This window comes from Diospyros lotus, chromosome 4 (assembly GCF_014633365.1).
Source record: "Diospyros lotus cultivar Yz01 chromosome 4, ASM1463336v1, whole genome shotgun sequence".
Lineage (NCBI taxonomy): Eukaryota > Viridiplantae > Streptophyta > Magnoliopsida > Ericales > Ebenaceae > Diospyros > Diospyros lotus.
This window is the reverse complement of record NC_068341.1, coordinates 3,450,318-3,467,376: the sequence shown is the minus strand read 5'-3', so window position 1 is coordinate 3,467,376 and position 17,059 is coordinate 3,450,318. Positions and strand designations below refer to the sequence as shown.

The 17,059-nt window shown below is 35.3% G+C and overlaps 1 protein-coding gene and 1 pseudogene across 9 annotated transcripts in view; one reads left to right on the top strand and one right to left on the bottom strand.

The window, feature by feature from the left end:
- Positions 1-10,015, top strand: part of LOC127800753 (uncharacterized) — a 20,418-nt gene extending 10,403 nt beyond the window's left edge. For 3 of the 9 annotated variants that reach the window (XM_052335544.1, XM_052335552.1, XM_052335551.1), the window contains 12 exons: positions 4,869-4,953; positions 6,022-6,124; positions 7,003-7,128; positions 7,205-7,318; positions 7,558-7,676; positions 7,776-7,860; positions 7,971-8,063; positions 8,246-8,335; positions 8,470-8,589; positions 8,678-8,769; positions 9,169-9,226; positions 9,749-10,015. In XM_052335544.1, the coding sequence (XP_052191504.1) occupies positions 4,869-4,953; positions 6,022-6,124; positions 7,003-7,128; positions 7,205-7,318; positions 7,558-7,676; positions 7,776-7,860; positions 7,971-8,063; positions 8,246-8,335; positions 8,470-8,589; positions 8,678-8,769; positions 9,169-9,226; positions 9,749-9,811 (1,148 nt within the window). In that variant the 3' untranslated portion in view covers positions 9,812-10,015. Of the gene's footprint in view, positions 1-3,557; positions 3,622-3,745; positions 3,876-3,971; positions 4,117-4,541; positions 4,788-4,868; positions 4,954-6,021; positions 6,125-7,002; positions 7,129-7,204; positions 7,319-7,557; positions 7,677-7,775; positions 7,861-7,970; positions 8,064-8,245; positions 8,336-8,469; positions 8,590-8,677; positions 8,770-9,168; positions 9,227-9,748 lie in introns of all 9 variants that reach the window. The other 6 variants (XM_052335549.1, XM_052335547.1, XM_052335546.1 and 3 more) reach the window with 6 other exon arrangements.
- Positions 10,016-11,512: 1,497 nt separating this feature from the next.
- Positions 11,513-14,166, bottom strand: LOC127800756 (perakine reductase-like; annotated as a pseudogene).
- Between the last annotated feature and the right edge of the window lie 2,893 nt (positions 14,167-17,059).

The window sequence follows — 17,059 nt, the reverse complement described above, 5'->3', positions numbered from 1 at the left end:
TATTTGTTTATGTTTCACATTTGTATTTAAGATTGCTAGAGACTTGAACTAGTGCATTTTTATCTGATACTTTTCCACACCAATATTAACCAGTTTGCATAACTATTTGCCTTAGTTAAGAACTTCCTGTTCTAGAACAAAATAATGATCTAGGTGTATAGTATTCTAGGTTATTGTTTCTACTCTTCAAAATAGACAATGACTTATTGTAGGAAGTTGAATCCATCTTTCATAATACTGCAGAATGATGACTAAAATTGTATGTTTTAATGGTATGTTTAAAGCTTTAGGTTAGGTATAGGGGCCTGAGGGAAGGATGATGATCAACCACTTAATTTGTTGTTACGACCCTAGGGTTTGGCGGGAGAGAGAGAATAGAACACACAGGATTGAGGGAGAAGAGAGGGAAATTGAGGGAGAGTTAGGAGAATTGAGAGAGGGAAATGGAATTCAAATTCATTCATAAGCTGCATCATGTGGTTCCCTTCTGCCATTTTCTCAAGTTACTTACCTCAAACAGTTCGTTGTTCCAAGGACAGCCTTCCAATACTCGATTTAGCAACCTAAGTAAGAGCCTTGAGATCTACAAAGACTGTTTGTTGATATTTCGATCCACTCTGTTGCGGCCATGACAATTGCTCGTAATCAGAGTCGGAACTTGCCTGGCCTGACTCGCCTTCAAAAGTCAACACAAATTGCCAAAGTTCCAATTTGGATTGACCTGTCGATACTATCTCTTGGATTGGCTACTCTGGATTTGCTTCATCTTTAGCTTCTTGATCGCCCGGGAATCATGCTACTCTCCTCAGAATCGCGCCCAGAAGCTACTCCCGAACCTGCTTCCACTTCACCTTCAAAGGATAAGCTATTCTCCTCGGAATCGCGCCAAGAAGCTACTCCCAAACTTGCTTCCACTTCGCCTTCAAAGGATAAGCTACTCTCCCCGAAATCATGCCAAGAAGCTTGGCCAATGGATTACATTGACCTACCCTAACTACCTTCGGCATAATTGACGCCTTCCATCTCACCCAATCACTAACCTTGGCCAATTGATTGTAATGACCTATCCTAACTACCTTTGCCATAATCAACGCCTTCCGTCTCACCCTATCATTGACCTTTGATTGGAATTCTCTTGAATTCTTGAATTGCTCAAGGGTTTGCTTCAATCGTTCCTTCCTTCTCGCCTTGGTCACATGCATGCCTTCTTGCTATCTACTCATGATCAAAGTGAATTCGAGATCGCTAGTGGAGTTGCCGCCCAATCACTATCCACTTCAAGCTTGTATCATTAGAAACTATTGCTTCTTCCCAAACTTACTGCCAAGGATTGTCGGAATTATCGCCGCTTTCGGGAAATGCCAGTGACCTAGATCCAATTGCTTTGGAACAACAGCTGAAGATGCTTGGGTTAGCATCACCTTCACATGTCTTCAATTCTGAGTCGAAGTTTGCCTTGCTTGGCTTCGCCTTCCAAATCTGAGTTTGCTTTGCTCGACTATGCCTTCAAATTCGAGTTCAATTCCGCCTTGCTCGCTTCGTTACAATCAGCCCTTGGTTCCTTCGGAATCAGATCGGAAATGTTGGCTGATCTGATCTGTTGAAGCTCCTCGTGCATCGGAATCAAATTTCGAGATTCAATCCTTTGTCGAAATTTGTTGCACGGAATCGCCTTGGTCAATTGCTACAACTTTTGGATCACAGCTGAGAATGGTCGGCTTTGATACCAAATGTTATGACCCTGGGGTTTGGCTAAGGTTTAGGAAGAAATTTGGTAAGAACGCGAGAAAGAAAGAGTAGCAAGGGAGGGAGAAGAAAGACAGAATAGAGAGGATTGAGGGAGAAGAGAGGGAAATGAAATTGAAATTCATTCATAAACTGTCATTCTCTAACTACTCTAGCCTATTTATAGACTTATAATTGAATATACTAACAACTATAACAGAAAACACAATCAAAATGAGAAACGTATAGTTTGGCTTAACCCAAGTCTAATCCACTATCTTAGCTCCTCAATAAGAATTTTAAAAAACCAATCCACTATATAAAAAATAACCTCCTATCTTCAAGATAGCCCTCTAGCAAAAATGCTAGGCAATACAAACCTCCTACTCAATGAGTAGGCCCTCTAGCAAAGATGCTAGGAAATATAACAAAGTGAATGAGAGTTTCTAAGGGTTTACCCCCTTAGTTACAGGTTCTCTCAATATACAAGGCTTGAAATGATAATAAGCAATAAGTACACAAAGCCTTTATAGTGAGAATGAGAGAAATTTAGAAATTAAAGCACAATGAATGATCTTGGCAGTTGGTAGTGGAGTATTCAATCCCTCGAACCCCTTTAAATGAACCACCAGTCTAGTATTTATAGTTGATGGTGAGAAAAGCCAAAAATCGAGCCGTTGGAGTTGGTTGAGCTGCATTAAATGCACTGAAAAATTAGTCGTTACAAGTTGTCTGCGATCAAAATGATCGATAGGTTCACTAAATCGGTCGACAGGTTAGTGCAAAAATTTAAATACCAGTTGACAAGTGAATCAAAGCGGTCAACCATTACCCAAGAACAGTCGACAAGACCTGATGCAGAGGCAATCAATAGCAAACTACAGAGAGCATACTTTGCAATCGGTCAACAGCTTATTATGGCCGGTCGACGGCCTATCTCATGTTTTTCATAAATTTGCTTTCATTTCTCCAACGATTTTAGGTTCAACTTTTGAAAAGCATTTTGGCCAATGTGATTGAGACAAATCATGTTTTTCCAATCTCCATTAAGAGAATATGCCAAAGAAATAAGTTGTTTTGAATGTAATTTTATTTTGGCTTGAAATTGATTTTGTTTATATAAGATAAAGTATAATGTAAGGAATTTTGTGAAACATCAAAACCAAAACATCATTAATAATGTAGGAGATTCTTGTTAACTTTTCCTGAAAGTCTGAGACTACTTACTTTCAGAAAATTCTTGAAGAATTATTCAGAACAGTTTGCAATATATTTTTAATTCAAATTTCACTTTTATTTTATTTTCATTCATACTTAAAAGTTTCCATCTTTTCTCTAATCTAGAGCAGACCAAACTGTTGTCCAAACTGTTGTTTGCTTGAAGTTCAAGGAAGCAACTAACTTAAAGAATTAGGAGTAATCTTGCATTTCCAAAATCTTGCTTTTATAAATTTGAATTCAAAAATAAGAAAAGTTCATTTTTCAAAGAGTGAACCAGCACAGTCATCTGTGTAGGAAGGTTTTTTTTATCTTAGTTCAGTTGGGATCAGGATTTCACACTTTTCAAGTTAATTCATGAAAGCTAATGCAGTCTTAAAGGAGAAAGGTCAAGCACTTCGATTATCAACTTAACTTCATGGCAGATTTTGTAGTTAAAATGCTCTTAATAGTGAAAGTCAACTTGCTTGATAATTGAAATCTCTTTTTGGAGATTTTGTAGTTCTCTCCCCGATCTTTTAAGCCAGTGTGTTGTGACTTTATTCTGTTGATTTCCCCCCCCCCCCCCTCTTTTTGTTTCCTTTTTTTAAGAACCTATGTGTTTTCCATTGCAGATCAAAATATTGAAAATCTTGTTATGCGTACTGTGCTTGGCTTTATAGGCAAAGTAGATGTAAGGTATGTTATAGAATATTGACAATATTTGCTAGTGCTGCAATTTACATTATCATCTCCCTAATTTAGCTCTTTATTTTTTTTATCCTTTTTTTTTTTTTTTCCTTTTTTGCATCTTTATGGCAAGCCCCAACACATATCTTCTACACCATGAACTGCTTAACTTCATTCTAGTGGCTATGTCAACTCAACTCCTATCTGGACCATCACCAGGACCTAATGATGTTCACCCATTCATCGATGCGGCCATGGTTCAGGTGACAAGAACAGCATCAACTCTTTCAGATGGTCCAAAACTCTATAGTAATTTCTAAAGCTGTTGCTGTTGTGCTAAATTGATACCATATGTGCAGGAGATCCCTTTGGTTGGCTTGGTTGTTCGCAGATTGCTACTTAATTACATCATGCAACCTCGATTTGCCTTAAACACTGCATCTTATGACATGTTTTCTGAAGGAAATCAACCCAGTGTTCTACAGAGAGTTGGTTCTGTGGCTGGTACGTTGATCTTTAATGCTGTGAAATCTAGACAGACACCCTTCTGTTTTTTTGGTCAGAAAAGTGTATTTATATCTGCCCATTTGTCATTGCTGTAAAATTTCTGTTGTCTTGAAAATCACTTCTGTAAAAAAATGCTTTTATAAGAATCAGTTTCAAGAAAAAACAGTTTAGTGTTTGGCCAAATCATACAAAAATGCTTTTAATGTTATATGAGTGTGTGTTTGGCCAGTGATTGGAAAAAATGTTTTTTGCAAACAATTACCAAAAATGCTGGTATGAATCAAATTTCTCTAGATTATTTTTGTTTGCTTCTATTCTTTTATTTTTTTTATTATTTACCGTGGAATCTTTTCCTTTTATTTCTCTATTAACATAACAGATTTTACTGAAAAAAGTTCTTAAATTGTATGGTTGTCCTGCAGCAAGTTTTGTTCTATTGCCATTTAATTACTTTGTCAATTCAAGTCGTGAAGCTACCAGAAGTCCGTTGGCAGCCAGCAGTCTTCACATGTTCCTTATTCTCATTCATTATCGGAAACGTGTTTTGGAGAAGACATTGAGAGATACAAGTAATAACAGTGCCAGTTCAGATTTACTCTTGAAAGAAAGTTCATATTTTTCTGAAAACCCTTACTGCAAGGCTTTAGAAAATGCTAGGGATATCGAATGTAAGGTCCTCTTAATTGTAACCATTGATTGTTATGGAGTTGCTGTATGCAGTGCTAAGGAAATCAGTCTACTGCTTGCAGTTGATCGCGTTGACATCGAAGGCAGTACCCGCATTGGTCCACTTGTGAGAGTATCTTTTGCATCCCTTTTTGATACTCTTGGCATGTGAGTGTCTATATCATTATTATTATCTAAAGCAAGTAAATGAAATGTTTCATTTTTATTATAAATCTGATACACTGAAATAAATATAAAATACTTCATAAATGATGTTATGTTGTTTTTGTTTTATTGGTCCTTTCCCGTAACTGTATTCATTTGATATATGTTATGCCTTGTGTCATGGGAAAGAATAAGTAAATTACAGGAAAGGATATTTTGAGTAGAAGTGATTCCTCTAGGATTTTCAATTCTCATCCAAACAGCAAGAAATGTGATCTTAAGATTCTGAAGCTTAATTTCCATTGTTATGTACAAGCATCATTATATTGTTTCTTGAGAAATCTGATTCTTATGGGTGTCTGGTACATGGATGATTTTGCGATGGGATTAAACAATGCTAGATCATGTTTGGTATAGGAGGTATTACTCAAGGTAATAACTACCCCTTGTTTGGTTTGAAGGTGTAGATGTGGGATTACCTTAAAGAATACCATAATATCCCTCATTTATTAATTACAAAAAGGAACAATGCTTTTCTTGGTTTTAGTGAAGGGACATTTTCATCATTGGAGCTATTGAGACTATTTGTCCCAAGGGTTAGCTAGGCCTAATCCTTGGGTTGCACAAACAAGGGATAAGGCTTAGGGGTGGGATTAATTAATCCAATCCCCCTACCAAACATGCTTTTAGGAGTTTTAATTCCTAGAGTTAAGCATCCCAGTAAATGGACAGAAAGACAAAGAGAAGTGATGTTTAAATTCCAAGTTCAGGTCATCCTATTACTTCTTATACAACATAAAGATTATACTTATTCATTTATCAACCAAATCAGTTTGCACAAGTTATTGTTTAGGATGTGCAAGTGAATATTGTTGTACTATTTTTGTGAGCTAAACTGTAATTAATTTGAGTTGGATTTTTTATATTCTATCTGAATTATAATTCTAAAGAACTGGAAGAAGTAGAACATGCTACACTGCTGGCTACTGCTCTCATTGAACTGTTGTCATTTATATGGCTTTCTATTTAGTTCTTTTCTTTTGGGGATAACTAATGGGTTCTGCCTCTCAGGTACTTGGCAGATGAGGCTGCTGTCTTGCTGCTTTACTCACTGGTGCATGGTAACTCAGATTTTCTGGAGTATGTTTTGGTGCGAACAGATTTAGATACACTGGTATGAATGTCCCCTCACTGGCTTTTGGAATTTATTTAGGTCCACCTATTTCTGTGTTGTAACATTGGCAGATTAAGAATCATGCCAATTAGGTTTATACTGTGATTGAATTTTGTAGTTTGAAAATTTTAATAAATTGTGGCCATAACAGAGTCTGGGCTTTAGTTTCTGAGATTAGAATTGTAATATCCTATCTTTTGCAGTGAAGTGGTGTTTTTTTTCCCCCCTTTATTGATAAGTTCTTTGAGAGAAGTTAGTTATTAGATACTTATCATGGTTCTCCTTGTCCAATAGATGTAGCCTAGTTGATGTGGAGAACATGATATGTTAGTTAATATGTAAGATTACTTGGAGAGTTTTGTGGAAGGTCAAGCATTCAATTTTCCAAGGGTTTGAGTTGTGGAAATAACCTTCTTGCAAAGCAATTGTAAGGCTGCATATTAAAATGCCCTTCCCCTAACCCCTTGCAAAGTGAAGAACCTTCTGCACTGGGGACGCCATTACTTTATAATTATGATTATAGTAATACTTGAGCCCTCCTATGTTATTATAGTGGTAAGATTACTCTTATAAAATCTCTTAATTTTGGGCGTCCTCCCTTTTTGAGAGGGCGCGGAGATCACATTTTCGTTCTTCTTTTCTTATCTCGACCATTTTCTTCATATTCCCTAGAGTTTTCCTTTTGATTTTTATACATATAAATTTGCCATGTCTTTATATGTTACATCAGGTGAAGTCATATTATGCGTAACTCAATATTAAGTTCAGCAAAACATTTATTTGTTTCACTCGTAATGCCAGCCATCATATTTAGTCATAACATGATGTAGCTGCAACATCTCTTAATATGATTTTCACTTCTACAACGAAATCAACAGTTGATGCCCATGTTGGAAACACTTTATAATGCTTCAAAGAGGACATCCAATCAAATCTACATGCTGCTCATTATCCTTCTAATACTCAGTCAGGATTCTTCTTTCAATGCCAGCATCCACAAACTGGTGAGCACTGCCTCTGAAGGCTAACTCTTGACTGCAGTTTTGAAGGTTGTGATTGAAATTTTATCTATTCTAACAGATACTGCCAACTGTTCCATGGTACAAAGAACGGCTCCTCCATCAGATTTCTCTTGGTTCCTTGATGGTCATAATTCTGATAAGGACTGTGAAGTATAACCTGTCCAAGTTACGGGTATGGCTAGGACTGTTTCCACTTAATATATGATTTCTGAATATCTCATTATAATTGAGATTTACCAGTTTCATTGTTTACCCCAGGGTTTTCATGTCTTCTGAAAGTTTTAATGATTTTTCAGTGACTTCATTTTAAGACCTGTCTAGTGGTTACTAAGTAAAGATGACTTCATTTGAAACAGTTGGTTTTATAGATGCATTTCTGCCATAGTGTCTTAACATATTAAATTTGTGCAGGATGTTTATCTCCATACAAACTGCCTTGCAACTTTGGCCAACATGGCACCGCATGTCCACCATTTGAGTGCATATGCATCACAGAGGCTTGTTAGTCTTTTTGATATGCTCTCACGCAAGTATGTCTTTTAATGTTTGCATTAAACACACACATCTGTTTTCTTGGATGGGATACTTATCTCTTTGATGAGGCTTTAACTTTATATGGTTGTCTTTAGGTACTCAAAATTAGCAGAGCTGAAAAATGATAAGATGCATATAACGAATGTTGAATCAAGAGGAGACAGCCTTCCAGAAGACCCAGTATTCACCATAGTCCATACTATTCATGTTAACTTTGTCATCATCTTGATGACATTCTTTTATCTTACATTTATGTATGCTTTTTCTAAATTGAAATATGCTTGTTGCAGTCAACAGAATTGCATATTTATACCGACTTTCTAAGAATCGTTCTGGAAATATTAAATGCAATTCTGACTTATGCTCTGCCACGTAATCCTGAGGTATGATCATCATATGTTCTGTTATCTTATTTTTTTTCATGAGTCATTGAGTCTCTACTGATTCTCGCAAGATAAAAGTGGAGCTATCATTTGTCATCAATGCACCAACATGCATGTGGTTGTTATGCCTTCTTCATACACTGCTTATTATTATTTTATTTTTTTGCAATACTCTGGAGCAGGTTGTATATGCAATTATGCACAGGCAGGAGGTCTTCGAACCTTTCAAGAGTCATCCACGCTTTAATGAGCTGCTTGAGAATATTTTCACTGTATGTGCCATTTTTTTTTAATAGTGAACTTTGAGGTCTCTTTTTCCTTGGTTCTCTTTTTTTTTCTTCCTGCAGAACCTTGAGGGAAATTCAAGTTTTCTCTTCTTTCTGTCCTGTTCTGGCTGCTTCTCTAGGTCTTAGATTTTTTCAATAGCCGCATGGATGCCCAAAGAATGGCTGGTGAATGGTCAGTGGAGAGAGTCCTCCAAGTCATAATCATAAATTGTAGATCTTGGCGTGGGGAAGGCATGAAGGTATGATAGACAATGTTTGTGTTTTGCAGATCTAGTGAGGGAATTCCTCTTTGATATTTGTGTTTCTCTCTCATTACCTATTTGGCAGATGTTTACTCAATTACGCTTTACGTATGAACAAGAGAGTCATCCTGAGGAGTTCTTCATTCCTTATGTGTGGCAGCTTGTCATGGCTCGCAGGTACTTTCCTGCATTTGATTCATTTATCTGGTTGGATCTGTATTTTTCTGTCCTGTGTATGTCCTAGCATGATAGACCGAGTGCTTCTCCATTTTAAAGTTATTACCTGTTTTCCTACTTCTAAAACATTTTTTTCCCTTTTAAAAGATGAAAATAGAGCAAGGGATGAAATACTTTCCTGTTTCCTTTTTATAATTTCTAGCATGACGGATAGGAAAGTTTATAGTTTTTAGTTGGTTAAATTTTATATATAGGAGGTTTAAGTTAACAAGGATGATTGAGTGTTTAATGCATTGGGCCATTTTGAATCTTCTTATTTATTAAATATTTCTGTTTTTATTTGCAAATATGGAGGAAATATTACTGATTTCTCTTTTTTGTGACGTCCTTTTCCTGCAGTGCATTAAACTTCAATCCCAGTAGCATAAACCTATTCCCAGTTGATGTGCCTTTAGAGGTAAAGTGTTGTTTCCTCATTGTTTTAGAGATATCAATTGTGAATCCAAGGATGTTTTTGCCTTTTCCTATTGGCGTCAGAGATGCTCTGATAATTTATAATTGTTTATTAACCTTAACATTTTCCGAGTGTACATGCTTTATTCTATTTATCGTAAATAATGATGCTGCATATCACATAAAGAAAGAGAAACTCTGAGAAAATAACCTGAACCCAACCCCTCACCCCCCAAACACAAAAGGCACTATTGAATTGTCTCAACAGTTCTTCTAAATGTTGAATTCGGTTTCATTGATGATCGATGCAACTTGATGTTGGATTGGTCACAAAAGTCCTTCGCTTGCTTGTCAACAAACGGACGTTATCTTGGGTTCATCACTGGTTATTGATGTCTGCTGTGAGAGAGAAAAGCTCAGTCTTGTTATGATTTTCTTCTTTTGCGTTGCTTTTTTGAATGGTATGTACAACTCAGGACACTTATAACCCATGTGTGCTTACAGTCCTAACATATTTTGTTGACAGGAAAGTTATCCAGGGATTGAAGCAGACGACCATCAAAATGGTGACCTAGCAGCGGTGTTATAGATCATTACCCAGCCGAATGATCATGTTTTTCTCTGGATGTATGTCATCTGTGTATATATATAAATGTTAGATAATGCATTCTTATCATTCTTTTATGTTTATATATCTGAGATACTGCAGAGGCCTTGTTTTGTGTATAGTTGACTTTGTGTTACCACCTGAATAAAAAATAAGAAGCTTGGTCCGAGTCAGTATAAAACAGAACTCTCTTGTATTGGGAAATTCGCATTGACACAGAGGGTACCCACTCTACCCGCATAGGATCTGGAGGAATTAGGATGTGTATGCTTTGAACTGCAAAGGCCTATAAAGGAAACAACTAAGAAAAGGTTAAGGACTTGGCTTGGCTGGGGGTATTGTAGCCTGGATTTGTAGTGGCAGAATAATAACGATAATGCTTCAAATACTACCTTCACAGAACGGTAAGTTTCTTGAAAAGAGCTGGGGTTGTAAAAAGATGATATTATTTCAATGACGGACAGGAAAATTCGTTTTGATCAATTTGACTTCTTATTAATACTAGTAATTAAAATGTAAAATCTCTTCAAATATGCATCTTTTGTTGTTTAGCATATGGTTTATTTCTTTTACAATAGCCTTCTTTAAAGTTCTGTTTGATGAACTCAAAAGGGGAAAAAAAATCAAAAATTAAAAAATGTAACAGCGTGAGATTAGTTAAAACAAAAGAGAACTAATTAAAAATAACATAAGTTAGGTTATCATGGTATTTACAATAGGGATCTTCTTTTTCTTATTTGTTCAAATACGAGTGTGTTGTGACTGTGACTCAACCATAAGATGTAAAAATAGTGAGGGTGCGTTTGATTGTAAGAGTAGAATTTGAGTGAAAAAAAAATGAATTCTAGGGAATTGAATTGCAGGAAAAAATAAATTTCTGAAAATTTGACGTTTAACTTGTTTGATTGGTATAATTTTTTATTTAGAAAATAATTTTATTTTCCATCTTTTGGTGTTTGATAGTAATAATATTTTTCATAAAATTTAATTATTTTTCATGGAATTCAACGGTGAAGTATTGAAAAATATTAAAGTTTGCATACAAAAATTAAAATGATAATGTATTTTAAATTAATTAAATTATTTTCTCAAAGAAATAAAACTAAAAATTATTTTTTTTCTAAAAAAATAATTTATATAGAATATTTTTTATTTTTTCTTTTTATATATTTATATTTATTAATTATTAAAAACACAAAATATAAATAATTTATAAACTCTTTCCACCCACCTGCCCTTCTTCCTCTCTCCCACCATCACTCACTCCCTATTTTCAATTGATTAGAAAATTCCATCTCTTTCTCGAATTTAATTTTCATGATTTGAAGAAAAATAATTTCTTTAGAAAAAAATAATTATCAAACAAATAATTGTCAATCAATGCACAAATAAGAAATTAGGTAGAAAATTGACCTTTTTCATGAAAAAAATTAGCTATTAAACTTGTCCTAAAGGTGCGTTTGATTGGAGGGTAAAAAATGGGATAAAATTTCTATTTTATGAAATTTCAATTCTCACCCCACCCCTAAGAATTTCAATTTCTTGATTTTAAGAAAAAATTTTATTTTTTTAACTAAGATAAAATTCGAATTCTGTGAAAAAAAAAAAATGTTTGATAGAATTTTCTGGAATTTGGATGAAAAATAAATTTTATCCTTATTTTTCATCACCATCGCACCCTAATTAAAAGAAAAAATCACCAAAGCAATTCGATTATTAATGGATTCGAATAGGAGGAGATCAGAATTTAATTGATTGTACTAGTGCACGACACAACACGCACTTATTAATTATATGGTTCTTGCAAGTGAGTGTAATCAGATCTAACAGATAATGAGATTTATTAATCTTGGTCGCAGAGGAAGCAACCAAGCCTGTTAGCACCAGAGCGACAACCCTACCCTTGGTGGTCTCATTTCTGTAGCTTCACTTAAGATTGACTTGGCGTGGATGAATACTCCAGGGAGTACCTCTTAAGCGTATCAGGATATCTATCGCCAGCCACTAGATGCGCCGAAACTGCATCAGATATTTCTTTCAGATCCTCTCCACTCAGCTTCAGCGCCAATGACCCAATGTTACTGTGAAGATTCTTAACTTTGGTTGTCCCTGTCCAATGGTAATTAATAAGGGCTAGTTCATCTTAATGTTCTCGCTAAAAAAATCCTCTCAAAGTAGAGAATAACAAAATGATATAAGAAACCACGATCTACCTGGGATTGGGACAATCTTGTCTTCTTGGTGGAGGAGCCATGCCAAGGCAGCTGAGGGGGGCTGCAGTTGTACTTTGCGGCTAAGTCGGCTAGACGACCATATATTTTTTTGTTCTTCTCTAGATTTTCTTCGGTAAACCTTGGAAAGATAGCCTGAAACAGCAACATCAGTTTAGAATCCATCCTCCGAGCTCAATAATGTCCAGAAGAATAGAAAAAATAGAAACAAAACAAGAATGAAATTATTACATACCAACATACTGTCCTTGGCAACACTCTCAACAACTCCCTTCCCACCAAAGAAGCCACGACCAATAGGGCTATATGCCACTATCCCGATCCCCAACTCCCTGCAAGTAAAGAGGATGCAGAGTTTCAGAATTCAAGCGACATTAAAAATAGAAGGGCGGTTGGTTTTCTTTATAGTTTCTCAAACAAGCCTACAACTTTAATGTTCATCCAGACTAGAAGAAACTAGCTAAGTTTACTGGCGACACATGACAACGGGTTTTGAGCAAACCGGCAGAGGGGAATGATATCCTCTTCGATGTCACGGGTCCACAAGGAGTACTCCACTTGAACTGCAGTTATGGGATGAACCGCATGGGCTCTTCTTATTGTGTCTGCATTAGCTTCAGATAACCCGATATGCCTTATCTTTCCCTCCTCCACTAGCTTCTTTAGCTCTCCCATCTATAATTAAGAGCATTTAGCCATGGATCACTGTTAGGCTGTTCTTCAAGCATGAACAAACTTGGTTCAAATAGTATAACTGAAATGATCAACATTACAGTGTCCTCTATTGGCACTGAGACATCCACCCGATGCTGATAATACAGATCAATATAGTCGAGGTCCAGTCGTCCCAGACTCGCTTCACAACACTGTCTTACGTATTCTGGGGTACCCTTCACCTCGACTTGCCCGTCTTTTGATGTGGTGATCCCAAATTTTGTAGCTAGCTGAACCTTCGCTCGTGGAAGTTGCTTTAGAGCCTAATAAACAAAATGATAAACTGTTTGAGAAGATGCATTTAGTAGCTTACAAGCCTAAAATATGACAAATCAACTATCCAATGATCCAACAATACCAACACAGAGCAGAAAAACATATGTTTTACAAAAATTATGGGATTACAGAGCCAAACCACCATGATCATGCTCCAGAACTATAACGATTTTGCACTTTTGAGTTCTATATTTTATTGGATTTTTTAACATTGTTATTTTGCTATTAACCGTTCTGTTGAAATCAACAGAGAAGAAAGTAGACATTTCAAGCTGAATTGTGAAGATTTAGGATGTACCTTGCCAATCATGATCTCATTGTCATGATTTTCCCCATAGAGGTCCGAGGTATCGAAGAAGGTGACACCTTTACTAAAAGCTTCCTTTATAATTGAACATCCAGCCTCATGCGAGAGAGGATCATTATACATTCCAGAAAGTCCACCGCATCCGAAGCCTATTCTAGAAACCTGCGAAATCGATAGAATGGACAAGGTACCCCCAATTATCTCCCATTTCAGCTCCTAATTTTCCAAAATTTCTACTTCCCCTAACAAAATCATTTCCACCCTGTTTTGATCATATACCTTACATCCTCCTACATTTTATATTGTTATCCTTCTTATTTTACTTGCTAGAGCACTAATTTCTTGATCAGAAAAGTTGACTGTTTAATCTTTTCCAAAGTTGTAAGAACTGACGTGAATTGCAGAGTAATTGTGATGAGGGTATGAAACTAAGGAACCCAATGAGGCTGGTAGAGTTGTTTGATATTTCAGTATCAACCCTAAAACAGTTCTCAATCAAGGTGCTAATTTTGGCGATTTATATGAATCGATAACAATCAAGGTGCTAATTTTACCTCCAGTCCTTGTGAACCCAGCGCCACTTTTGGGATCTCCATTTCGCAGCTGCCTTCCATTTGTTTCCCTTCTTTGCTAACAGAAGAGAGAGAGGAAGAGAGAGATATCAGTTGGATTGGTTGAAGGTGTAACACCAATAAGAAAACTAGGCTTACTGATCACAAACCACGAAACTGTTTTCGTGCTCCCCTAAGGCAGCAGACTAGTACACACCAAAGAATTGCTAATTTGTTCTAGCACGCTGAATCTGAATCCACCTTCATAGTTTGACTTCTTTTTCACCAAAAAGGCTAAAAATTCTTCTGATGTTGGTTTTTAGTGTCTTTTCTTACGTTAAAAAAAAAAAACTCAAAAGTCTTTGTATCATGAGTGTACGCAAGGGTTTCTTACTCTTCTTTCATACGTTATGTTTAAAAGAAAAAAAAGAATTGTGCCCATTATTTTTTAGAACAAAAAGAAAGAGAAATTAGTTTGAGGAGGAGTGCTGAGTTTTGATCAAAGTGACGATCAAAGCATCATTCATAGAAGTGTGTGATTAATTATTCATATATCATTATCATTGTAATCAGTGTATTATGATACCTTTTGTGTTACTGTAATCTCTATCCGCAAGTTCAATAATGTGTGTGAAATATTTTTTGAAAGTTGTCAGATGAATTTGACTTCTCTCTCAACCATCTATTATTGGTCTCAGCATACATCTGAAATTACCACTAGAACGTAATGATAGGCTCCATTTTATCTTTCTCGCAAAGAGGACAAAGGGCACCATCCAAGCTTTTTTTTGCGACGATGAGCCCGTACTGTCACCAAACAGCTACCCTGTTTTAGCGACACATTTAAAGAAAGAAGATATTTGCTATGATACTTTCTTTGAGTAAGAGGGAAGATGGGGGGCAACCATTGGTGCGACCTCTCTAGACGTTATGAGGCGGCTGGTTTATTATTCCAAAATGAAATAATTGCTGAGCTTTCATTTGTTCGGCAAATTAAACACAGTACGTTATTCATTTCAAAAACAACTAAGATCTAATTAACATAAGAGTATAAATATGTTTGGTTCTAAAGGTTGAAGCCCGAAAGTTACATCTATTAGCTAATTATAATAAAATAATTATATTATTAGTTAAATAATAATTATATTTATAATATTATATTTAAATCAGTAATATAGAAATATTAAAATAATATAAAAACATTACAAAGAAAAACAAAAACACAACAATATATAAAAGAATGATAAAATCTAGACCTGTGTAACACATAATTTCTTTAAAACAAATTCGTTACCTCATCAAAAGTGTTAGAGGTTAATTGGTGTTTATTTTTTAAGGTACAACGATTTATAGATTGAGAAGTTAATACAAATTTTAGACCCTAATAGCGAACTGAAATATTAGTTGAATACAATTAAAATTGGAGGAGTGAGAATTTTATAGAAAATAATTTTACTGTAAATTTTGTCATTATTTTTTAGAAGAAGAACATTCTATTTATAGAGGAAAAAGAAGAAGAACAAAAAAAGAAAATGAAAAGAAAGAAGAAGAAAGGTCTCATCAAGGAAGGAGTTAGGTTGCTTTCTTTTTAAAAATATAATATAATATTTTATATTATATTAATCAAATAGTAATTGTATATATAGTGTATTTGTATAATACATGTATAATATACATTTGATATACCCTTATATAATTCATGCATAGTGTGGGCATAGTACACAGTGTATACCCTCATAATTCATGCATAGTGCATTCATAGGACATCTTTTGTTTTTTTCTTCATTTTACTTTTATAATAATGTAAATTATATATTATATTACACATGCTTCAAAAATATTTTTTTGATTAATTTTTCATTCACCCAGCATTTATCCATTTATTTTGGACATATGAATATACCAAATATATCAAATTTCCATCAATATCTTTGGTGGTGTATCGGCAAACTCGTAACTTGTAAGTGAACTTAATTACATGAGCTCCATCTCCCTTCCTCCACCCACTTCATCAATGGGAATTGTATCAGAAATTTCTTTCAAATCCTTGACTGTAAGCTTCACTGCCACTGATCCAATGTTGGCATCGAGGTTCTTAATCCTGGTTGTTCCTGTAAAATTAATTAATATTAATGTAAGAACAATGATAATATCTAAACATTAATTTAAACAAACAAAAGTTGATATGTTATACACCAGTTTGCATGGCGTTAGAAGAGCATATATATATATATATATAACTGGGATTGGAAATTTGGAACAACATCATCTCCTTCGTGGAGCAGCCATGCAAGAGCAAGTTGAGGAGGGCTTTAGCCATGTTTCGTCGCCAAGTCCCTGAACCGGGAATATAAACTCTTGTTCTTCTCCAAGTTCTCCCCGCTGAACCTAGGATGCATGGGCTGAGACACGCGTGTTACAAGATTACAATTTAGGGTACTATTCTTTTGATCTATATATATAAATAATTCGTTCTGAAATGGAGGATCCATCTCTCTTAGCAAAACTGGTCAGGTGTCACAAAATGTGCATCTTCATTCTGATGGATGATTCAGATATATGAAATATTTGAAGATTTTTCATTCTAGTGATCATATATACATATGACTTGAAGAATATCCTAATTAATTAATATATAATTGACAAGCAAAGCAGGTAAAATTTTATCTTCTTGTCACTTACCAATGCACTTTCCTTAGCCAAGCTTCCTAATAGATTTTATTATTGTTTGTTGCTCCGTACTTTGCTTATTTTGTTTCTTTATAGTTGCTGTATTTTGTCTCTGTATTTTGTTTCCAGTGGCAATTTTGTAATTCATTAAACATTGTATTAGTTTTAGGTATTTAAAGCTGAGATCAATAAAGAGAGATCAATGAGGCATTTTATAACTTTCCCTTTTCTCTCTATTGTGATTTTACTCTCTGTCTCAAATATGGTATCAGAGCCACTTTTGAAGCCCTAGGGTTTCGTCGGTGCTTTCCGTCGTGTTTTTCGCCTCTTTATTGCTTCCTCTTCTCCGGTGATAACAGTGTTTTTCTCCGGAGGTTTGTTTCTTTCTCTCAATTGTTTGCAGTTCTTTCTTGTTTGAAGATCTGCAACCGTTTTTTTTTTTCGATTGCTTGCAGTTCTTTCTTACTCGAAGATCTGCGAT